The sequence below is a fragment of the Crinia signifera genome, chromosome 2 (genome assembly GCF_055691185.1).
Source record: "Crinia signifera chromosome 2, ASM5569118v1, whole genome shotgun sequence".
NCBI lineage: Eukaryota > Metazoa > Chordata > Amphibia > Anura > Myobatrachidae > Crinia > Crinia signifera.
This window is the reverse complement of record NC_139218.1, coordinates 140,833,322-140,859,353: the sequence shown is the minus strand read 5'-3', so window position 1 is coordinate 140,859,353 and position 26,032 is coordinate 140,833,322. Positions and strand designations below refer to the sequence as shown.

General features: G+C 42.9%; 1 protein-coding gene across 2 annotated transcripts in view; it reads left to right on the top strand.

Annotated features, from left to right (window-relative positions):
- Positions 1–26,032, top strand: part of PM20D1 (peptidase M20 domain containing 1) — a 45,046-nt gene that overhangs the window by 2,878 nt on the left and 16,136 nt on the right. The window contains exons 3-7 of one of the 2 annotated variants that reach the window (XM_083173026.1): positions 3,253–3,485; positions 6,977–7,063; positions 17,464–17,597; positions 24,919–25,038; positions 25,412–25,487. In XM_083173026.1, coding sequence (XP_083029152.1) covers positions 3,253–3,485; positions 6,977–7,063; positions 17,464–17,597; positions 24,919–25,038; positions 25,412–25,487 — 650 coding nt within the window. Of the gene's footprint in view, positions 1–3,252; positions 3,486–6,976; positions 7,069–17,463; positions 17,598–24,918; positions 25,039–25,411; positions 25,488–26,032 lie in introns of both variants that reach the window. The other variant, XM_083173027.1, reaches the window with a different exon arrangement.

The following is a 26,032-nucleotide window of genomic DNA, read 5'->3' as shown; positions in this document are numbered from 1 at the left end:
TAGGTTTATGCATAGTCAATATTTTCAATGTTGACCGGGCCTCTGCAGTTCCCCTTGGCACAGTAACATCTGGGCCACATGCTGACTGACTGGCTGCCCTAAGGAATGCTTACAGTTTGTCAGAATTTGTGGGGTTTTGTTTGTCCACACACCTCTTGAGGATTGACGACAGGTTCTCAGTGGGATTAAAATTAAAGTCTGGGGAGTTTCCTGGCCATGAACTCAAAATTTCTAGGTTTTGTTCCCAGAGCTCCTTAGTTATCTTTTTTTTTTTCCTTATGCAAGGTGCTCCATCATGCTGGAAAAACCATTGTTCATTACTAGAGACAGGATTATATGCAACATAAAAAGCTTGAAATATGCATGCAAATATGCATAAAAAATACTTAAAATATGCATGAAAAGTGTTACAATATGCTAAATTAAATAATAAAAAAGTACATTTTAACTTATTTATTTAAAAATCTGCATACAATTAGTTGCAAATAAACCTCAAAAATAGGCCCACAGCATCTGCAGATGTCTAGTGCTGTACACAGGATTTTTTTCCCCTAGCTGCTACAGCAGACTGCAGCATCCTAGACTCTTCTGGGATCAACTACATGGACCCTCATCTCCAGCGCTGATGGATCAAATGTCAGCATAGCGTGTGAGGGCAGCGCAGTGGAAGGATTCCTCCCTGCGCCGCATACTCACTGTGACATGGCATTTCCTCCGTGCCGCGTGATGTCACAACCCTTCTGCCTGCCTCCTCTGCTGCAGAAGTCTGTCTCTTGGTGTAAAGTCCCAGGACAGGGGCAGGCATAGGTTCAGGAGCTTCGTAATGGCATCCGCCCCAAACTGACTTTTATCCACATGGATTGGCAGCCTAGAGCAGTGTCAGACATAGCGTATATCCAAGGTTCCCCACACTGCGCACTTATTGCCCCAGTCTGCACACTCTACCACTACTTGGCCAGCAGCAGCAGGGAAAGCAGCGCTGGTGGAAAGGTGGCGGGGCCTAAAATATGCGCCATCACTAGATTATAGGTAAAATATGCAATAACCAGTGAGAATGGGCAAAATATGCAAATGCATATGCAAATATGCAAATGCATATAATCCTGTCTCTATTCATTACTAAACTGTTCTTGGATGGTCAGGAGAAGTTGGAGGATGTTTTGGTACCATTCTTTATTCATGGCGGTGTTCAAAGGCAATATTGTGAGTGAAGGTGCCCATACACACTGCGATCCTGTTTTGTGAGGCGATGCATGCTCCTGCACATTGCAAAGCACAAAAAGTATACTTTTTGAAGTAGATCGCATCACATGTAGTTCAAAAACATGCTTCTTTAGCACATTGTATGCGGTTTGAACAGCAGTAGATGCAATTCGATCTAGTTCAAAATGCACGGTGCGTGCTGCATCGTGTATGGGCACCTTGAGCCCACTGCCTTAGCTGAGAAGTAACCAAATATACGAATGGTCTCAGGATACCATGACACAGGATTGATACTAGTGCTCACCTTTCCTTCTCCGGACAAGCGTGTTTCAGATGCACTAAACAATCTGAAAAGGGATCCATCAGAGAAAATGACTTACCCCAGTCCTCATCAGTCCAATCCCTGTACTTTTTGCAGAATATCAGTCTGTTTGTGAAGGGGCTTCTTTGCTGCCCTTCTTGTCCCCAGGTCATCCTCCAAAGTCTTTGCGCATTATTCAATGCTGCCGGCACGTGGCCGGCAAGGGGGTTAAACAGCAGGGATTGCAGAAAAACTGTGATCCTCGCTGTTTAACCCCCTCACCGATTTGCTCACCCTATTCTACATTCCGGGGGAATCCTCGCTGTCACAGGACATAGGAGCTATAAATCACTATGGTAAATTTTAGTCCTTTTTGTAACTATGTTTCCTTTTTTTTTCTTTGAGCATATAGAGAGCACAAAATATAATTCAAATGGCAATAATAGAGGTCGGCAAATTAAATGTATAACTCGGTGAATAGATCCCAGGATTTCAGTAGCAGTATTTTTATGGAAGAAAGTGTAGCACATGCTGAGAAATGCAAAATTGTCTGCAGTTTTGCTTTCAAGTAATATTATCATTAAAGATCTCCTTTCTAAAACAGGAGATTGGGGCAATATTTGAATGCTAGGATTAGCTGTGTAAAATATTCTGGGTGTGAAATGTAGTGCTGTTCAGGTACCCCATGGACAGGAGTCTAAAGAAAAAGAGGTAACAAGGAAAAAAAATAAGAGGGGACAAGACCTATAGAGGCATTGAGTAAACGCAATAAAAAATAAGGCATTAAACATCGGAGATTCCCGATGGGGACTCTTTCAAGTTAAAAGGAGAAGGCAGAGGCTGTGACATTGTATGTGGAGGTGGGGCTTACTTTACCTCTGTAATAGACATGCCATGGGAGCCATTTCATGATAGGAGAGGAAAATGCTGTGGAATAAGGGACATCTTTGGTCTCCATTTCAAAATTAAATTTGTGTTTTAGAGACCACTTTTTCAAATGAAATTGATGAAAGGGGATTTCTAGTGTTTTGCAATAGTGGGGGTTATTCTGATTCACCCGGAAAGGCACAATCACTCTCTAATGGACAAAACCATATGCACTGCAGGTGGGGCAGATGTAACGTGGAGAGAGAGATACATTTGGGTGGTGTTTTACTTTAAACTGATATCTATATTGCAGTGTAAAAATAAAGCAGCCAGTATTTACCCTGCACGGAAACAATAAAACACCCAAATCTAACTCTCTCTGCACATGTTACATCAGCCCCACCTACAGTGACATATGTCCATTAGAGAGTGATTGTGCCTTTCTGTGTGAATCACAATAACCCCCAGAGTCTCTGGTGGATAACAGAATATGGTCTAAAACATATTTGAAAACCCATGCAATTCCTCTTTCCTGCGTGGGGTGTCGCTGTCTGTAGCTGTGTTAATGTGGAGCAAGGGTAATGGTTGGGCGCTGCATCTGCACCCATAAGTTGCACTGCATATCATAGTTAAATCAAAAAGACCCATTTGCCTGCCACTCCCACCACCTTTCACTTATACTAGTAATTAGTAAATGATGCAGCTTGCATGCATTTCTGCAGTGCCATGTAGCAACTGCACCCACACTAATCCTGGCACTGAGCAAAGTATTGCCAGGGATCTAAAGAATTGCTAGCTGACTGCTCTGCTTATTATACTGGTTACCTGTCCGTCTGCTTTGATCTCATTGGATAATGACACTGTTCTTCTTTCCAACTTAGTTTTTCCACGGGTGTTCTCCTCAAATATTGTTCAACATGAAGTGGTAGCAGAATACAGTCACTTTCTTACAGTTCAAGGCTCGGACCAGAGTCTAATGCCTTACATGATCCTTGCTCACTTGGATGTTGTTCCAGCCCCAGATGAGGGTTGGGTAGTTCCGCCATTCTCTGGAGAAGAGAGGGATGGATACATTTATGGAAGAGGAACTCTAGATGACAAATGCTGTGTGATTGTGAGTCTGAAAGTTAATAAACATCCACATTTTTACACACTTATTTTGGCATACTATAATTGTTTGACTATTTGTCTCCGTGATCCACCTCTCTATTTAATGACCTATATAAAGTCTATAAATGTTAACTTCATGAAAATGGGGGATGTTTTCAGATTTCTTTGGGATGGTACATGACAAGTGACATGAGTATAGTTCTTGACATTGTTATACATATTCTATGATTCAGTGATTGATGGAATAGAATTAACCTTCGAGACACAAGTACAGATAAAGCTAATCTGTATGCCTCAAAGGTCAACTATTTAAAGATTTTGATCAAACCATTTTATGGCATCAACCTATAACCTCAGCAAATGAAGCCGCAAGGTAAAAAACAGTGTTGGTCTAAATGTCTGTAGCTATAACAATGTACTGTGCATGTACAGTATATTCAAAGTTTGTGTGTGTATATACAGAGCCAGTGCTAGGCTCTAGGTAGAGGATGTTAGGCAGCAGAGGCGTTCTTGCTGCACCTGTTACACTGTCTGACAGGCAGCAGCACCTGCAACTAGAAGCACATCCCGCGCTTGCACCCACATCCTCTCTATTTTAATTTAGCTCTGCTAAATTACAGAGCCCTGCAGTTTAGCAGGGTATATGCCACCCAGACCGAGTGAAATCCCTCCCCGTGCAAATCTGAAAATTTCTTAGCATCTCATAGTGTGTATCAGTCAGTGGTACAAAGAGATATATTAACAATCCTATGAGGACAAAAGTGAACCCATACCAAATGAAGGCCTCTACTAGGCTTGGTCTCAATGTATATTGTCACAAAAATGAAGGGGTAGCCCTCCATCCTCCCTTTGCAGGTCCCTCAAAAATATCACAAAGTCCTCATAGTGCGTATCAGTAGGTAACGACAATCAGACAAAGTCCTGAAAACATATGGGGATAATTTTATATCTGTACCGGGTATGAGCCTGTTCTAGGCCTGAAGTGTCGTTTTCACAAATATAAAGGGACAATTCTCCGTCCTTTCTTCAATTTTCCTCAAATATATAAACAAAGGAAGCACTCCTCATAGTGTAGGACGTAACAAATCTAAACTTTATTTTTAATTAAAAAAATATATCTAATATTTCTTAGTACCGTCTGGGGCCTTAAGACCTAAACGTTCAAAGGTTTTTTGTAAACAGGGATTGTCTGCAGCGCTGGGTCAATATGTAGCTTTATTTTTATAGGGTTCGCAGGGTTCCACAGAAAATTACATTTATAAATTCCTTCTTTTTTAAAACAGACATTTATTTAAAAAAAAACAATATAAATGAAAAAAAAATTGCCAAAAATGTAAAAATATGTACAACACAAAAAAACACAGTTCATTGCAGAAGGAAATAGATAGGCTCACCGGACCTCTCAGGGACAGAATCTCCTCCACTCTAGATGTTTAATTGTGATTTTCACTTAGCAGGACAGCCACTGCTCCTTTACTGGTACTCTTCCCTTAGGGCACCACACTGTGTGTAAACGTTCATCAGTTCGTAGATGTCTAACACCCGCCAACTTTGAAAACCCATGCAGTTGCTCTTCCCTGCCTGGGGTGTCGCTGTCTGCTGTAGTTCTTGTAGCACAGTGTGGTCTGTAGATCAGTACTGATATGCAATATAGACCTGTGCTAGAAACACTACAGCAGACCGCAACACCCCAGGCAGGGAAGAGGTACTGCATTGGTTTTCAAAGTTGTCTGGTGCTAGAATGAACACTAACTCATTAAGAAGTTATCTCTGTGATACATTACAAACACTGGGGCAGATGTATGAAAGATTGTTATGGGGAAGAAGGGGTATCAGCGCACGTTATGTGCACTGATACCGCTTCACCCCCATGTATGAAGGAGCCAGTATATGGTAAATGACAGGGGCGCTATGTCCATATTGGCGCTGCTATCTAAATGATAGCATGCCAAATGTATGAACGGAAAGAAGAATGGGTGGTGTGGTTGCTCTAGATATTAAAATAATCTTTATAAGTATAATTAGGTGTACATTCATGCTGCTTTCAGACCGCATAACTGGCTTTGGTACTTATGTATTATCTGGACTCCCATGTTAAATGCACCCCATTTTTTCATACCCCTACTATCCAACTACGCATGGAGTTGATTTTATATAGTGTGGCGAGCGCAACGAGCCTCCGTGCCCGAAGCGTGGTGAGCGCACGCGGTGTCATAAGAAAAACGGGAGTCCAGATATTACATAAGTACCCTGGCTTTGACCCTGTATTTTAAAACGTTTCCAAAAAGGGTCTGCCAGGTAAAACCCCTTTCACACCGCATCTCTTAAACGGTATATTGTTTTTTTGACACTGGCAGACCCGTTTTTGGAAACTTTCCAAATACAGGGTCAAAGCCAGTGCAGTCTTCAGCGCAATTCCCCCCCCCCCCCCCCCCTAGGGTTAACATCCCCCCCCCCCCCTAGGGTTAACATCACCACCCCCCCCCCCCCCCCAATGTGTTTAAGAAACCCCCTCCGTGCAGCCGGTACCTCCCGTTGTAGATCCCGGCAGTACTGTGAAAACCGATGCACTTATGAAAAAAAGAGTCTTTTCTTATAAGAAGTTGGAGGGGGGGTTTCTTAAACACATTGCGGGGGTGGGGGGACGGGGAAGATAACCTGCGCGCGGGGGGCTCCAGTGCTATGAATATTTAATGAGCGCTCATTAAATATTCACTGCGCTGAATTTAGGACCCAGCTTATTGGCTGGGTCCTAAATACAGTTTCAGACCTGATTTTGATGCCAAAATACCGGGTCTGAAACTGGTAGGACCCTCCATTTTAACCGTTTTAAAAAAACGGCTTTTGTAAAACGGTAAAGTGGTCCTGCACCTTTCAGACCACACAGATTACCGTTTTAAAACGGTTAAAAATCGGCAAAATACCGTTTCTAAGTGCGGTCTGAAAGGGGCATTATTAATACATATAATAAAACAAAATTTCATAAAAAGGTATTTTAGGTACCATTACAGATAAAATTTAAGCTTAAATGGTTGAGCCTTGAATATTTGAAAAAGATACCCAAGCTGCATCCAGGGTAATATGGAAAACCATGTTAATAAAATGAATGGTTCTTATATCAGCTCAGTTTGGTGCAATGTCCCTTTCCGCTGGGGATCTCATGTGAGTAGTGAAATCCTGCGCATGCCCAGTCCAGCTGGCCGGGGGGAAGGAGACCATGCATCAGTGTAAACTGATGCGCTATCAGCAGGAGGGGATGTCGCCGGAGGGGGGGAGTTAGCGCTCACCCGCTTTAGCAGACAAGATGTTAATACATCTTGTCGGTCTCCACTCCTGCTTCGCCTGGTTAATGAGTATTATAGCAGCGTGCTAAGCACCACTATAATACATCTGCTCCAATACTTTTTATTCCAGTTTACATTTAAGAATGTTTCACAACATTTATTATATTTTTGAGGCATTTGTGTTAATAACTTTTTCATTTTTATTCCATAGGGGGTTCTGCAAGCTCTTGAACTTCTGCTAAAGAGAGGCTACAAACCCAGACGGTCTTTTTATATTGGACTAGGGCATGATGAGGAGGTAATGTCTCATTGCAATTTTTATTTATTTATTATTGCTAAATTATTTCTTTATCTTAATCATTCGCTTCCCATAGAAAGCTGTATAACTGTATAATGTCTTATATATACTGTTAAATCCTAATAAATCCCAAACCAATGTACAATAAGTACGTTTCACAGTTTAAGTAATATGTCCGTAAATGTTTACCCTTTATTCCTATCTACGGTCGAGCCAAAAACCTGGCAATGAATGAGTGGCAGTTTTCCAGCATTTCAAAGCAAATGGTCAACTGTCATTTAAGCTCATCCATTACCAGGTTTTTGTTCCAACCAACCCAATCTGACAATCGATCTGTAGATGTATTGCAGGCTTTAGTTACACATCGGGGGGAGGGTTCGATTTAGGGTTGAAGCCTAATCCTTTGATGCCCATATTGACTGCCGACTTCGACAATACATACACAGGGTTCGCAAATAAGCGCTATAGCGCGTATTTTACCCTAAAACGGCCACCGGGGATTTAGTTTTGCAAACTGAAGGGGTCCCCGAGGACGCGCTGAGCTGCGCCTGTGAGCCGCCGTTAGCCAATCACAGCAGCGGCAGCGCCGGGACCCAATCATTACACAGTGGCCGCCCGGCAGCCAATCATTGCTAGTGCGCGCCCTGCAGTTACTAAAGCCGCGCGCCCTGCCATTTGTGAGAGCAGGTTCACGGTCAACGAGCAGGTTCACGTGTCTGTGCGGCTCTGCATCCTTCTGCCGCCCCCTGTCCATTCTGCTGCTGAGAGCGGGGGACGGGATGCGATATGGCTGTAAAAACTGACAGCCACTCTCGGCATAAGAGGTGAGCGGGCTGTCAGCCCAGTGGGGGACTGGATGTGGCTGGAAGAGCTGACACGCTGCTCAACTCAAAGCAGCGTTTCAGCTCTTCCAGCCACACCCAGTCCCCCCGCCTTGCAGACAGCCCGCTCACCTACTCTTTCATCAGCTTTACCAGCCCCCCCGGGGCAGCGAGCAACAAATGTGCCCCCACCCCTGTGGCAATCAGAATAACCCCCCCTGGCAACCAGAATAACCCCCCCCCCCCCCTGCGCCAACCAGAATGTAACCCCTGCAAGGAGCATGTAGCCCCTGGCAACAAGCATGAAGGTAAGCAGCACTTATTTGCTATAATACATACTGGGCATTACATTGTGTGCTAAAATACATACTGGGCATATTGGTGTGTGCTATAATGTGTACTGGGCATAACTGTGTGTGCTGTAATGTGTACTGGGCATCACGGTGTGTGCTATAATGTGTACTGGGCATAACTGTGTTCCATAATGTGTACTGGGCATTACGGTGTGTGCTATAATGTGTACTGGGCATAACGGTGTGTGCTATAATGTGTACTGGGCATAACGGTGTGTGCTATAATGTGTACTGGGCATAACGGTGTGTACTGGGCATTATGGTGTGTGCTATAATGTGTACTGGGCATAACTGTGTGTGCTGTAATGTGTACTGGGCATAACTGTGTGTGCTATAATGTGTACGGGGCATTACGGTGTGTGCTATAATGTGTACTGGGCATAATTGTGTGTGCTATAATGTGTACTGGGCATAATTGTGTGTGCTATAATGTGTACTGGGCATAATTGTGTGTGCTATAATGTGTACTGGGCATTACGGTGTGTGCTATAATATGTACTACTATGTGACCAGACCACTTCCCCCAATAAAAACATGCCCTAAATTTTTAGCGCGCGCCTGCGGCGCGCACTGTCCCTGTTTTCAGGTTTATATAGTTTCTAGTATACATGTATCTTTATGCGAGTGGGCCAACGGTGTGTGCTATAATGTGTACTGGGCATTACGGTGTGTACTACTATGTGACCACACCACTTCCCCCAAAAAAACATGCCCTAAATTTTTAACGCGCGCCTTAGGCGCGCACTGTCCCTGTTTTCAGGTTTATATAGTTTCTAGTATACATGTACCTTTATGCAAGTGGGCCAAATGATACTTACCCCCCCAACCCACATGTGCCATGCTGGGGAGAAGGGGAGAGGAGGCTTTATTCCGTCAGGACCCCGAAAAGGTCCGGTAGGACCCCAATTTTTAGAAGTGAAGGGTCCCCGGGACCCACTTTTTTGGGTGGTTTTCGCGAACACTGCATACATATGTCTATAAATTGTCAATCTTTAAATCCACACCCACTGTCTTTGAGGAGTTCTCCTTGGCTTTTTTTAACAAACGCAAGCAATACATTTAGGGCGAATGGCTGCAGTTTTGTACAAGATCAGGCCACCATAAATTGCAGCTGATGGCCAATTTCTTTGTCTGTAATTGAATACCCCCCCCCCCACATAATGTCTTTAATTTCACCTCTTGTCAATTAAGCCTGAAAAGTGCAATAGGAGCTTACATGCCTCTAATGCCCCTTTCAGACCGCACTTTGTAAACGGTATATTGCCGTTTTTTTACCGTTTTAAAACGGTCATCTGTGCGGTCTGAAAGGAGCAGGACCACTTCACCGGTTAGAAAATACCGTTTTTTCTAACCGGTTAAAATGCAGGGTCCTACCCGTTTCAGAACCTGTGTTTTAGGCTCAAAATTGGGTTCTGAAACGGTATTTAGCACAGTGAATATTTAATGAGCGCTCATTAAATATTCACTTCACTGGAGCCGCCCCGCACCCCCCCCCCCCGCGCGCGTGTCGACGACCCCACCACCACCCACCCACCCCCCCCCCCCCCCCCCCCCGTGTGACCTACCCCCGTGCAGCCGGTACCTCCGTTGTGGATCCCGGCACTGCAGTTCTGTATGGTCGGAAGCACTTATGAAAAAAAGTGTCTTTCAGAAAATGGCTGCCCCATAGGAAAACCTGTTTAAAAAAACTGTCTTTCGTATGGGGGCAGCCATTTTCCAAAAGTCACTTTTCTTATAAGAAAAGTGACTTTTGGAAAATGGCTTCCCCCTCCCTCTCCCCGTTCCCCCCCCCCCCCCGCCCCCCCCCCTCCTTCCTCCTCCCCTTTCCCTCCTATTTCTTTCTCTTTTCTTCCTTTTTTGAGTTTATTATTCATCAAAATATTTATAATTAAAAGCAAATTAATTTATGAATGCCCATATATAATATATTTTATTTGTTTTGTTTTGTGGTTTCTTATATACACGAATGTAATTAAAAATAAATTAAAAATAAGTTAGATATATACATCTTATACTATCACTAAAAAATCTCTGAGGATCATATTGTGAATGTAGGAAGATATTCTCTTTATTATAAAGATTTCTGTTTCCAATCAGCCACCCATATTATTAATTCACTTCATTCTATATTCACTAACATTGCTGTCTACCTTAATAATTGATTGGATTACTATATCTCCATTCCGTTTTCATTAGTATAACTTAGATCTCTTTATAGTTCCTCTACCCTAGTTCAGGATCATTATTCTTGTTTTTATTCTCTCATTCCTTTTGTATAATTATGTATTTCTATCGAGATATCCGTGCTGGAACGCATATGCGTTCCAATCGCAGGAAATGATAACCAGGAGGACGGACGATTCCGCTCACGCCCCCCTGCATCACAGTATATTGAGAATGTCCAGTGTGTGCACGTAGTGACGCTGCAGCATGACGCGGTCACACGTGACCAAAACAACTCCCACTGATCATTACAGCTTTACACTTCCGGGGAAAGGCGGAAGCAATTGTACCCCATAAGATATGGAACGCAATATGCGTTCCAAGGATCGCGCTAGTCATTACTATATGTTTACACTAATCCCTCCATCTCTCTACTCTCTTAACAAGCGTCCACTTGATTTTACAACGTTGGATATCTGAAACGAGTTATTTAAAAATGTGATTTACTCTAGTATAACACTGCTCTGTGCTATGTTTATGTTCCGATCACGTGACCTACACAAGTCACGTGACCGCATCTCATTACAGTAAAGATACGATTTTTAAACATATTGCCACATTAATTTCGATTGTGTATTGAATGTTTATGATTATTTATTTGATATATGTCTGCCTACCTATAATTTATATTGATGTTTGATTTATCTGATGTACCTGTATTGGTAAATTGCACCACACAGGTGCACTAACTTACTCATTAAGGAAGGTATATATACCTGCATCGGGTACACAGTCCCCCACACCTTTGATAAAGCTGCAGGACGCAGTGAAACGCGTTAGGTGATTTGCTACCCCCTTCCCAGCCTCAGGACGTTTTGTGAGATTGACTTCATTGTGGACATTTGTCTTATTTGCTTATCTGGATATCTTACTACAAGGCGGACACCGTGCTCCCAGATACCACTGGTTACCAACATCTACACCAGTGAGGCCACCCCTGGGTCACGGAAGCCACACTTCTACAACTCTGGAACTTCATTTTGTCATATCGCTATAACATCATTCCTCTGGTGTTGGAGACACGCTCCATCTGTCTCACACCTCATCACAGAGGCCAACTCCATCCAGCGATCACTGACCCCTCCAGCGGCACGACAAATAGCCGCATCTATCGTGAGGATTTACCCAGCTTCCATCATCAAAAATTGTTCCACTAAGATCCAGACACCTCTAAATTGGTAAAGTGCACTTACCCGTTTTCCCACAAGTCAATTGACTATATTATCTGCTCACAAATACATGTCCTTTGAGACGGGATAATTCTTGTATAGGAAATTACAAAATATTTTACTTGGGTGTCAAATGATACATTTTAAAAGATACACATTATATACACATTATTACACTCAAAAAGGACATACATGACATACAACATAAAACATATAAGGCATGGGCTGGCTATGAGGCTTGTATCTGCATATATATGAGGCAATAACATACGTTGGTTTATGAGCAAATAGTTACCAGTCCTCCTTGCGGTCAGCACTTTGTGCTATACTGGGTGCAGGTCACCAAGTCCTATATCTGAGCCTGTAGATGCTGCTGAACTAGCTCACTCCCTGTTAGGGGAGAATCGGCTCCAGGTGCTTGTTTCCTACAGTGTCCAGATCCCCACTGGGATATTTGTAATCCAAGGCAGTGCAGTCAGACTAAGTGTCTGGATGACCAAACGGCTGGTTCTCTATGCGGCTAGAGCGGGCTCCAAGTACGCGTTTCTCCGCCTCTCTTACTCGGCGGCTTCATCAGCTGGATGCCCTGTCTCCTCTGACGCCGGTTTTTATATGGTGCACATTCGCGGGCTTCCGCGACTTCCGCATTTTGCGGGTCACGCCTCGTTTTGAGTATCACATAGTCGGCGGCCATCTTGCGGTTCACACCTCGATTTCACCCTCCAATGAGGATCTTGCGGCGGCCATTTTTTATTTTGATTGTTTACTCAATATTGTTTGTTGCTTTCTCCTTATATCGGCGGCCATCTTTTTGGTTATTTCATTCATATGACCACGCTGTTCGCTGTTTTTACCTTATGGCGGCGGCCATCTTTTTGGTTGGTTCATCCATATAACATCAGTGGCCATTTTTCTGGTTAGGTAACAGCGCTCGCTTTCCTCAGGTATTCCCAGCGGCCATTTGTATACGTACAGAATGGTGTTTTATCTGTCGCCATAGTAATAATGATTTTTTATATATATCCATCACCATTTCATTGGTTGTAATTCCATTGTGACTTTTCATATTAATGGACCATCACTGGGTTTTTATTGTTATGCCTCTTTATTAGGAAGTCCTGAAATCACAGTCTTTATACAAATATATGCAGATTTCATTGTATAATACTATGCCTCTTTTTATATATATATACATTTATTCATCATGCCTATTATCATGCCCATATTAGGATGCCGCTTAGCCCATAGATTTGCTCATTTATTGCCTCATATATCCTGCCATCATGCCAGCCTCATAATTAGATACCCAATCATAAAAATAACAATAATAATAATATATAAAAAATAATAAAAAATAATAATAATAACGATTATAATTACAATCATAATAATAATGATAATAATTTTCGATCACCCAATTTTTATTTTTATTTCATGAAAATATATCATTAATCGAAAAACACTAAAAATATATATAAAATATACATACATATTCGTACATATATGTACATACATATACACACATGTATATATAATATGTTGACATAAACTAATCTCACATATATGCATGTACACATCCAATTAAATTAAATAATAATAACAATAATAATAATACACCCAATGCTAATGATAATATTATTACTAATAATCACAACCTATACACTCAATTAAATAAAAATTCATTATTATCTTTATGCTGATCCTAATTCCTTTAGGGTTTGAAAAGGTTTCTCAGGGTGCTCAATAAGAGTATATGGCAGGTAAGGGGAGAGTTGGGGGGGAGAGCGAGGGGGCAAAAAAGGGGGGAGGAAGGGGGGGAGGAAAAAAAGACAAGATGGGGGGATTTTTTGGGGGGAAGAAGAGAAAGGGGAGAAGAGAAGACAGGGGTACCCAAAGGAGATGAATTATATGGATGTACCCCTATCTATAATGGACTGGGGATATCATTTGAATGCACAATTATTTTATTTTTGATTCACAATTTTATTTACAGTCACGGGGGACAGCCATGGGGACCAGGTTCGCCCCGAGTTTCGCCAACCTATTTATGGGTCGCTTTGAGGAGCGATACATTTGGCGAGCCTGGTCCTCTATGGTAGATATATAGACGATTTAATTTTGATTTGGGATGGGGATTTGGAATCAGTCACGAAATTCACGGATAGTTTAAACACAAATTCATTTGGCCTTAAATTTACAAGCACTTATCACAGGGAGAAGGTTAATTTCTGGATATTGCTCTCACTGTCATAGAGGGTGCCATCACTACAGAAAGCTTTGTGAAGGATGTGGACCAAAATCGATATTTGAATTATAACAGCAACCACTATGATAAGTGGAAAAAGAACATTCCAAAAAGCCAATTCATGAGGGTGAAGAGGAATTGTTCATCACACACTGCCTTTAAAACCCAGAGTAAGAATCTATATGATGCTTTTTCAGAACAAGAGGAATTATTAAAAGAATCCCTGGCAGTAGTAGAAGGGATGGATAGAGAAGGTTTACTTAAAACGAATCCACAAAAACAACAAAATAAAAAGAAAAACAGGGAAGGAGGAGCGTTTTTTGTAACCCAGTTTAATACACAGGCCAATAAAATCAAGAGGATTGTAAAGAAAAATATGCATCTTCTGGAATTAGACGAACACATCAAACCAGAAATTAATATCAATAATACTGTAGTCTTTAGGAAGTCAAAAAATTTGAAAATAAAATTAGCCCCAAGTATGTATAAGGATAAGAACAAAAAACCCCTAAAACCATCATGGCTACCGGAGAAGCCGGATGGATATCATGTATGTGGAAATGAGAAATGCCTGTCCTGGAAAAATATAGAAAGAAAAAATTTGAACTTTAAATCCCAAGTAACAAACGAATTGTTCCCAATAAAAAGTTTCATTAATTGTAAGACAGACTATATAATATACGTATTGACCTGCGGATGCGGGCTCCAATACGTAGGACGAACAATTAGGAATTTACACATAAGATTTATGGAGCATAGGAGGCACATAATTGGGATGTCGAGGACAAATAGCCTGTATAAACACATGACAATCTGCCAAAAGGGGGACATGAGAAATGTGACTATGATAGGGATTGAACAAATTAAACATACGGCGAGGGGGGGAGACAGATATACCCAATTGTGCCGCAAGGAGGCATATTGGATATTCTGTCTAAGGACACTAACCCCACAGGGCCTTAACGATACGATAGAAATGAACGGTATTTAGATCTGGAATGAAAAAGATGTTCAGCTTTCGTTCCTCCTTCCCCCCGTGATCTCCCCAGTCCATTATAGATAGGGGTACATCCATATAATTCATCTCCTTTGGGTACCCCTGTCTTCTCTTCTCCCCTTTCTCTTCTTCCCCCCAAAAAATCCCCCCATCTTGTCTTTTTTTCCTCCCCCCCTTCCTCCCCCCTTTTTTGCCCCCTCGCTCTCCCCCCCAACTCTTCCCTTACCTGCCATATACTCTTATTGAGCACCCTGAGAAACCTTTTCAAACCCTAAAGGAATTAGGATCAGCATAAAGATAATAATGAATTTTTATTTAATTGAGTGTATAGGTTGTGATTATTAGTAATAATATTATCATTAGCATTGGGTGTATTATTATTATTGTTATTATTATTTAATTTAATTGGATGTGTACATGCATATATGTGAGATTAGTTTATGTCAACATATTATATATACATGTGTGTACTGTGTGTATATGTATGTACATATATGTACGAATATGTATGTATATTTTATATATATATATTTTTAGTGTTTTTCGATTAATGATATATTTTCATGAAATAAAAATAAAAATTGGGTGATCGAAAATTATTATCATTATTATTATGATTGTAATTATAATCGTTATTATTATTATTATTATTATTATTTTTTATTATTTTTTATATATTATTATTATTGTTATTTTTATGATTGGGTATCTAATTATGAGGCTGGCATGATGGCAGGATATATGAGGCAATAAATGAGCAAATCTATGGGCTAAGCGGCATCCTAATATGGGCATGATAATAGGCATGATGAATAAATGTATATATATATAAAAAGAGGCATAGTATTATACAATGAAATCTGCATATATTTGTATAAAGACTGTGATTTCAGGACTTCCTAATAAAGAGGCATAACAATAAAAACCCAGTGATGGTCCATTAATATGAAAAGTCACAATGGAATTACAACCAATGAAATGGTGATGGATATATATAAAAAATCATTATTACTATGGCTACAGATAAAACACCATTCTGTACGTATACAAATGGCCGCTGGGAATACCTGAGGAAAGCGAGCGCTGTTACCTAACCAGAAAAATGGCCACTGATGTTATATGGATGAACCAACCAAAAAGATGGCCGCCGCCATAAGGTAAAAACAGCGAACAGCGTGGTCATATGAATGAAATAACCAAAAAGATGGCCGCCGATATAAGGAGAAAGCAACAAACAATATTGAGTAAACAATCAAAATAAAAAATGGCCGCCGCAAGATCCTCATTGGAGGGTGAAATCGAGGTGTGAACCGCAAGATGGCCGCCGACTATGTGATACTCAAAACGAGGCGTGACCCGCAAAATGCGGAAGTCGCGGAAGCCCGCGAATGTGCACCATATAAAAACCGGCGTCAGAGGAGACAGGGCATCCAGCTGATGAAGCCGCCGAGTAAGAGAGGCGGAGAAACGCGTACTTGGAGCCCGCTCTAGCCGCATAGAGAACCAGCCGTTTGGTCATCCAGACACTTAGTCTGACTGCACTGCCTTGGATTACAAATATCCCAGTGGGGATCTGGACACTGTAGGAAACAAGCACCTGGAGCCGATTCTCCCCTAACAGGGAGTGAGCTAGTTCAGCAGCATCTACAGGCTCAGATATAGGACTTGGTGACCTGCACCCAGTATAGCACAAAGTGCTGACCGCAAGGAGGACTGGTAACTATTTGCTCATAAACCAACGTATGTTATTGCCTCATATATATGCAGATACAAGCCTCATAGCCAGCCCATGCCTTATATGTTTTATGTTATATGTCATGTATGTCCTTTTTGAGTGTAATAATGTGTATATAATGTGTATCTTTTAAAATGTATCATTTGACACCCAAGTAAAATATTTTGTAATTTCCTATACAAGACTGGGTTTCTGATTGAGTGTGGCAGCGCTACTGAGTGGGGATATTTCTCCACAAACTCTACAGTTCTGCTTTTTTTCACAGAGATCCACAATCTCTCTGTTAAGGTGGCAGCAGCCATACTCAAAGTGTATATTGAATTAAAGTAGGTCTGATCCCCCAGCAAAGTCAGCCAGCGCTACTGAGTGATTGTTTTCACTCTCCCCATCCCCCTTTCCCTCCTTGGTTAATTGCTGCACTGGCTTTGACCCTGTATTTGGAAAGTTTCCAAAAACGGGTCTGCCAGTGTCAAAAAATCGGCACTTAAACAGTAATATACCGTTTAAGAGCTGCGGTGTGAAAGGGGTTTTATCTGGCAGACCCGTTTTTGGAAACGTTTTCAAATACAGGGTCAAAGCCAGTTATGCGGTCTGAAAGCAGCATTATTTTAGTGGAAAATCTAAAAAGCTAATATTTGTGTATTGTACTACTTCCTTGTGATACTCTTCTTTTGGGGCAGTCTCTGGGGTTACATGGCGGTCAGCTTGTGTGCCCTGTAAACTAACATTTTTGTGTTTTGTTTTCTGCCTCCAGAGACTATTAAGTTAGGTATGCCTAAATGTATCTGAGCTAAGCATTATCTGTAGGGGGACGAACTGTTTTTTTTTTTTTTTCACTTGCTTGTATACTTTTCTAGGTGAGTGGGCACAAGGGTGCCATGAAGATTGTGGAAAAGTTGGAGTCTCAGGGAGTTAAGTTGCTATTTGTAGCTGATGAGGGACTGGCTGTCCTAGATGGTGTTATTCAAGGAGTAAAGAGACCTTTTGCTTTGTAAGTAATTAGGCAATCCATGTGTCAAAACTAAATCTATGGTTATCAGATTCAGGGGTAGATTTATTAAGCTCGGTGAAGTGATAAATTGTCTGACTGGCCAATCAGCTCCTAATTGTGAAGTTACAGGCTTGGTTTGAAAAATGACAGGTAGGAGCTGATTGGCGGTGATAAAAACCAGACATTTTATCACTTCACCAAGCTTAATAAATCTACCCCTCAGTGACCAAATTCATTCTTTTATCTTCACAAAGATTTTATTGGTTTTGAAATAGGCTGTTAATAACTTAGGTGTGGCTCTTTTTATATTTTACCTGTTTAAATAAATGAATCACTATGACAAATTGTTGACAGTGTAAAAACATATGACTGTTTCATTACTGTTTTAAAGTGATGTCTTTCATTATTCCTTTATAAATGTGAACTCGAGGGCCTCATGCCATTTTTATTTATTTATCTATTATTATTTTACACATTGCAGCCTGCACGGATCTGACTGTTCTGTGCAGACTGCCTATACTAATTCTTATTAGTGGCTGCATATACGGCCACTAATACGAATGAATACGCCATCGTGAGTTTACAAAGCAGTCGTATTTGACTGCCTTGTAAATTACCCTCCGGAACACGAATATGCATACGGCTGAAACAGCCGTATGCATTCGTATTCATTCGAATTAAGAATACGAATACAAAAAATCGTATTCGTATTCTTCGTAAATTTCCCCCATTATTTCACATAAGTGCCATAAGGGGGGGGGGGGGGGGGTGTTTCAAGCTGGTTGCCATGGTGGGAGGGGAGTTCTGGTGCATGCTCATTGCCCAGGGGGCTGGAAAGTTGAAAATCTGCTCTGAGCAGAGGAGGTGAGAGGCCTGTCAGCAAGGGTGGTGAGATAGGGGGTGACATTCTATGGAATGCGATTGTGTTTTTTTGGCAAATTTTTCTCCAAAAAATGGCTAATTCGCATTTTTCCTTGAATTCGCATATTTAATATGATGCGAAAATGTCCCTAAATCTTTTGCGATAAGTCATGCGTACTGAAAGTGCGGTAAAAATTTGCACTTTTATCGCATCCAGATGTTTCCCAATAGAAAAGTATACAATTCGCTTATTTAATGGAATGGGATTTCGCACTTTTAAGGTGTCTAATAATCGCCATTTTTTCAGACCAGGTTCTGTTGGGCGATTTGGCCCAAATCTCACTTTGGACAAGTGCACAAATAGTTCATTTCAACACAGGTGGCCTCCATTTCTCTCTGGGCCACCCCTATATATACCCAAACTGCATTAAGGACACCTTAATGTAAACATGAGTGCCAGTTCCACAACTTTTGTGGGCCCAGATTTGCAAGAAAACTATTTAACACCAATACCATGGCCATCGACCGTTATGCTATGGGTTAGTTTACACAACAAATATTACAATAATTATACACAGACAAAATGTTATGTGTTTACTCATTTTTATTACATTATATAATGTCCACACATAAACAATGGGAATGTGGTGAAATGTAACAACATTACTAGCATAGTAAATCCTAACAACAATGATGTACTGTAAATATACTATTTTCGCCCAGCATCAGTATGCCCACTGCCACCTTTTGACCTTCCCCAGGCCACCCCGGGTCCTAACACTCCGACGGGGTGGGGAAGTGGGCGAGCCACTTACTGGTGTGCTAGACACACTGCTCAGTGTAGAAGTAGGAGCACCTAGGACACGTGAGGCCTCCATTTGTTGTATTTGGGCCTGCATGGCCATCAACGCATTGCTCTGCACAGTACTGGCATGGGTAAGGGCTACTAAACTTTGTGCAAGAGTGCCAATATGGCTGTTCTGCTCCCTTAAAGCCGCAGCAATTTCTGAAAGACGGGTGTCTATATTATTTGCTATGCGCACCTGAGTGCCTACACCAACCCGCACATGTCTAGCCATATTGCGTAATTGCAGAAAGGTGTCACGCATGTACCGCTTGATGTTCGATATTTCCAGGCTTTGTGAGGCCATAAATTCCAGCTGCTTGTCCTTGAAATGTGCCAAGTAGTAGTAGTAGTAGTAGTAGTAGTACGTTTATTATTAAGGCGCCACAAAGTGTCCGCAGCGCCATACATAGCAAACAAAAAAAAACAAATTACAAGGTAACGTACAGGGTGTGTAGAAAGATACAGTATAAATAGGGGTATAGCTGGTAGAACTAAAATCAGCATCAGTTCAGAAGTAGGTGTCAAAATAGTCAAGGAGACCGAAGATGAAGTAGAGGAAGGGAAGAACAGGACAGGAGCACAGGTGAGGTAATGAGGTAGGGTGAGTACGTGAGGAAGGAGGGCCCTGCTCATAAGAGTTAACATACTAAAAATAGGTGGGTGGACGAACGAAATACAATAGGATAAGTAGGAATGGAGGGGAACGGAGGCAGGATAGGAGGATCAAAAGAGGTTAGGAGGAGGGATAGGCTAGTCGAAAAAAGTGGGTTTTGAGGGAGCGCTTGAAGGAGGTAAGGGAATCAGATAGCCTGATGGGTGGCAGGAGGTTGTTCCAGTGCAGGGGGGCAGCGCGAGAGAAATCTTGGACACGGGAGTGGGAGGAGGTGATTAGGTGAGAGGTCGGTCAGCGATGGAGCGAAGAGGACGGGAGGGAGTGTGGATAGAGATCAGTGAAGAGAGGTAGGGAGCTGTGGTGGAGGAGAGAGCCTTGTAGGTGGTGGTGAGGAGTTTAAAGAGAACTCTGAAAGGAATGGGGAGCCAGTGAAGAGATAAACAGAGGGGGGAGGCGGAGGTAGAGCGGCGGGAGAGGAAGATGAGCCTAGCAGCAGCGTTAAGAATGGATTGGAGAGGTGCGAGGCGGGTGAGAGGTAGCCCAGAGAGAAGGATGTTGCAGTAGTCAAGGCGGGAGATGACAAGAGAGTGAATGAGAATTTTGGTCGCGTCAGTGGAGAGGAATGGTCTGATGCGTGAGATGTTGCGTAGGTGAAAGCGGCAAGACTGTGAGAGAGCACGAATGTGGGGGGTGAAAGAGAGGGAGGAGTCAATGATGACACCGAGGCAGCGCGTTTGGAGGCAACTACCTGGGCAGAAGAAGCTACTGTAGGGGGTGTATTTGGGGGTGGGTTGGGATCCACGCCACTTGGTGGTGCATCTCTCGGTGATGAGGCCTGTGTTTCCTCCTCAGCCGCAAACGTGTCCACGGGTTCCAGAATGATGTGGATGTCCTCCGGCATCATATCCACGGATTCTGTGGCTTGTGGTCCACCTTCAACATTACCTGTGGATACAGATGAAGATGTAAGTCCTGATGCATATATAGGCCAGTCTCTCAGCAGTACTATATTTGAAAGTGATTGAGATGCTGGTTGCACCTCCCTCACTGGTATACGGTCATTTGGTCGATCACGGGAAGATCGAACGAACTTAGGTCGCCACCACTTCACAGTCACTCAATAGGTCGACACCAACATTACATCGAAACCTTTTAGGTCCAATGTAACATAAGTTCGACATTAACATGATCGGCAAACCTAGAACACCGACCATATCGTACATCGACTATACTTACATCGACTGCAACTAGGTCGACACACAGAATATCGAACATACAATAGATCGACAGTACTTAGATCGACAACAACTAGGTCGACACACCAAAGACCGACCTGCATTAGATCGAACGCTATTTCATCGACGACTGCAAGGTCGACCGTTTATAAGTCGAACGCATTTAGGTCGCCTTACACAAGGTTCACCGTTAATAGGTTAACATCTTACTGCACTCTTGTTGCACCCATTCATGACGGTAATGACACCCTGCTCAATACCCTACATCACCACTCCTTCAACGCTGCACCACTCCTAAATCCCCCCCCATATCTGTCTACATCTAGATGCTGCTATAGTCCCCCATCAGTCTGTCTACATGTACACCACGTTGTACAGGAGTATTCTGACGTGGCACTACAAGTGCCAGAATGACCTGTCACTGCTCAGCGCTGCATACCCCCATTACACCTTCACCCATGAAGGGCTCCACCCCTGGGATCCCTCCATCTCCCTACCTGCACCCATAAAATACGGCACCCCCATTCCCGGCTAAATGCAGACTCCCCAAGCCTCCCCATACAGTCACACAGCCTCCCATCTACATTCAGGCGCTTAGCTGTACTCTAGCGCATTGCCGGGGCCTATCACGACTGCCGCGCCCAGTAGACAGCTGCCTAGGGTGCCCCGATCTCGGGGGGCGCTAAAGTCGGGCTATCCTAAATTCTAGCATGTCTGTCAGCATCCCTGTTGTACTTAATGCAGCAGGCTGCTGTGGAACCTCTGACACATCCCCCACACTTTCCCTAGAGGCATACTTCCCTACTTTGGTGCCTAACATGACTCACACTGGCCCTGGTGGCACCACAAGTGCCAGAATGACCTGCCACTGCTCAGCGCCGCACACCCCCACTACACCCTCACCCATGAAGGGCTCCACCCCTGGGATCCCTCCAAACTCCCTAGCATACACCCATAAAATACGGCACCCCGAATCACCCCTAAACCCGACTAAATCCAGACTCCCCAAAGTCACACAGCCTCCCTTGTACATGTAGACGCCCAGCTCCACCCTAGCGCATTGCCGTGGTCTATCATGACTGTGGCACTACAAGTGCCACAATGACCTGGCACAGTGCAGCGCTGCCAACACACCCAATACACACTCACCCATCACAGTCTGCACCCCTGGGATCCCTCCATCTCACTAGCTGCACCCATAAAATATGGCACCCCGAATCACCCCTATACCCGACTAAATCCAGACTCCCCAAAGTCACACCGCCTCCCTTGTACATGTAGACGCCCAGCTCCACGCTAGCGCATTGCCGTGGTCTATCATGACTGTGGCACTACAAGTGCCACAATGACCTGGCACAGTGCAGCGCTGCAATCACCCATTAGAAAGTAAATTACACAAAAATCTTGAACAGACTTAGGGGCCAGGAGAATGACCCATGCTTTTAGGAGACATGATTTTATAGATAAATTGGTATAGGCTGGCACAAAACATTTTTATTTATTTTTCAATTTCTTTATTAAAGCACATATTCAGCAGCGCTTTACAGAGAATATATGAACATTCACATCAGTCCCTGCCACAGTAGTGCTTACACTCTATATTCCCTTCCACATGTGCACAAACATGACATCACATCAGTCCCTGCCCCACTCTGTATTCCCTAACACATGTAGGCGCACACATTTGGATCAAAATAGGGGTAGCGGGCATCTAAATGTAGACGGGAGGCTGTGTGACTGAGGAGGCTTGGGGAGTCTGCATTTTGCCGGGAATGGGGGTGCCATATTTTATGTGTGCAGCTAGTGAGAGCTGTAATAGTTGAGTTGTATCAGCTCTTCCAGCTCTCGCCTCCTCTGGTGTGAGAGGCTGTAGGCTCTTCCAACCGCATCCCATCCCCCGCCGCTTTCAGCAGAGGACTGGACTTCCACAGATTGGTGGATGGGCGTGCACAGTAAAACCAGTCTAAAGGGCAGGGTGGTTTTATAAGTATTAGATCAGATCTAGAGTGAATACTATATAGCAATATTTTATGTGTGCCTCTATATTTGTATGCCCTATGCTAAAAGCATTACACCTACAAAGCAAATCTGCCAGATTGTTATCTGTATTTTTTATTGTCTCATATTATCATAATATTTCCAAGGACTTTTCTTTTGTAAAGTCCTATATTTAATTTAGATTTATATTTGTTTTGGGGTGTAGTGCCATATATCACTCTTTAAAAAAATAAATAAATAACATCTGATATTATGGAGATTTTAAACATGCCAATAGATTACAGAAATAAAAATAACTTCTTGTCCCTTAATGGGTTACAAGTGCTTGAATTTATATAACAGATGTGAGTGGCGCTGGCATTTTAGCTGATATTTTGCGCATCTCTCACAGAGTTGTTGGCAATCAAAGGGTTAAGCAAGTCTAGTTTTAAGACAAAACTTGGTTGTATTTTTTTTGAGAGTTTTGGATAATGGTTTAATTGTATATGAATGCTACCAATCATACTGGTGTGTTCTACCCCTTTCACATTGCTTAAACCCCTCCCCCTCAGTGACATACCGCCCCTCTGCCCCCTTTCTGACGTCAGCAACCAGTCTTATTGCCCGGTAGCTGTGGCGGCAAAACATCACAAATGCCTGGTCATTCCCGGGACGCTCCTGTGTCCAAATCCCAAGTGCGACTTGTCAAAGGGGTATTTTAAGTACTGTTATGTATACCAAACATTAATGGATCGCACAGATTGAAAAATCATGCCATGTGTTCTACCTTGAAAGTTGGTAAGAATGAGTATGTAGCTGAGTACTTGTCTTAATAGTTGCATTAGTTTTACATTTTATAAAAGTGTTTTCTAGATTATGTATCGTAAGTAGATGTTGTTTTGCAGAATCATCCCTCTAAAGCACGGGTGTCAAAACAAGGCCCGCGGGCCCTTGTCATGTGGCCCGCGCGAGGAGATAGCCCGCAGGGGCAGTGTGTCCCAGCTCCTGTCTAGGCCACCTCCTCTCACCCACCCCACCCCGCGCGCACTCGCTCGCCGGAGCTGCGGGTATGGTTGCTGGGACTGGGACGTCACGCAGCTGGCGATCCGTGCTGGACTGCTGGTAGTAGCGGTAACCGTGTGTGCGAGGCGGCTGACTAAAATAGGTTAGTAGTGTATAGCTCGGGCTGGTCACTGTACGTGGGGATCTCTGTCACTGCGGTTGACATTTACACACCAGGCCATGCTCTCCTCTAGTCACTGCATGTCTATCTTGCTAGCCCACATTAAAATGTCTTTCCCAAAATGGTGTCACCTCCTCTAGCATCCCTAAGGCAGCTCTGTAACTTCTGTCCCTGTCTACCACTGAACCCTGCACCTCAATATAATTAGTACTGGATGTGGAATTAAATTTCTGCAGCATAGTTCTGTGTTTGATGGCCCACCATTTTTGTTATCGCATTATTGTTATATGCATGTCCTGTTTCATACTGCTTTAAAGTACACCTTGTACAAGTTTTCTGTCATTTGTACTTTTTGGGGGACCGGCCCTTTGAGGGTGACCGAACTGCTGATGCGGCCCCCGATGTTGAGTTTGACACCCCTGCTCTAAAGGTATCACCGCTCATCACCGGGCCGCACACACTGGGCGGCTTTGAGCTGAAAGCCAAAACATGGGGTTTTGAGTGGCTTTCAGCTCAAAATCGACCAGTCTGTATGGGCCCTTAGTTTCTCTAAAGATAAGTTATTATGTTTTACAATTATTTAACCTGATTTCCATTTCCTGTAGGATTGGTACCACAGAGAAAGGATCCATTACCTTAAACCTGACTGTAAACCAACAACCTGGTCATTCATCCATGCCTCCTGCTGAGAGCAGCATTGGTATCCTTGCAGCAGCTGTCTCCAGGTGATGAGCTGCAGTTTTAAACCAGCGATAAAAAAGTGCAATGAACTGTCAGACTGCACAGTAGAGCCCCTAAATAAATTGTAAAACGTTTGTTGCTGCATATACTGTATTACAACAAAAGGGAAAGAACTTTCTGTCCAAACAGTTGTTCGGTAAAAGACAACATAGAACATACCGCAACATGTGAAGTGGTTTTTTTTTTGGGGGGGGGGGGGGGGGGGGGGAGTAGTGGATTCAGGTCCCACTTTAAGTTGGCTATGTACATCAGTCATAAGTTCTTAAATGTAAAGTTTGATATACTGTATGCTACTCTCTGTTAAATCTAGTTTTATTTTAACACTACAGTTATTCTCTTGCTTTCCTAACTGCAAAGGTTGGAGAACAATCCAATGCCCAACATGTTTGGAGAAGGTCCCGAGGCTGCAATGTTTGAACAACTTGCAGGAGAGGTGAGAATAACTTGAAATTCTTTTCTAACTTGAAACCATAAACTCTTACCAAGGTTTATACATATACTAGTTAAGTCAAAATAATGGCTTCTGCAATGTACTTTCACTTCAAGCTGTGACAGTTTTTAGCCCACAAACTCCACCCCAATCCCTATCTGCTCCTAACTCCAATCTCTGTCGTCACAGCTCCCTCTCTCCATATCCAGCAAGTTTGAAACCGATCAGTGTCACTGCAAAAATTGCTTTCACTTTCTGTCATGACCTCTTTTAGTAGTAGTACGTTTATTTATAAGGCGCCACAAAGTGTCCGCAGCACCGTACATAGAAAACAAATTACAAGGTAACGTACAGGGTGTGTTGATAAAATACAGCATAAATAGGGGTATAGCTGGTAGGACTAAAATCAGCATCAGTTCTGAAGTAGGTGTGGCAATTGTCGAGGAGACCGAAGATGAAGTAGAGGAAGGGAAGAACCGGGCAGGAGCACTGGTGAGGTAAAGAGGTAGGGTGAGTATGTGAGGACACCCTTTTAGCACACAAAGGAG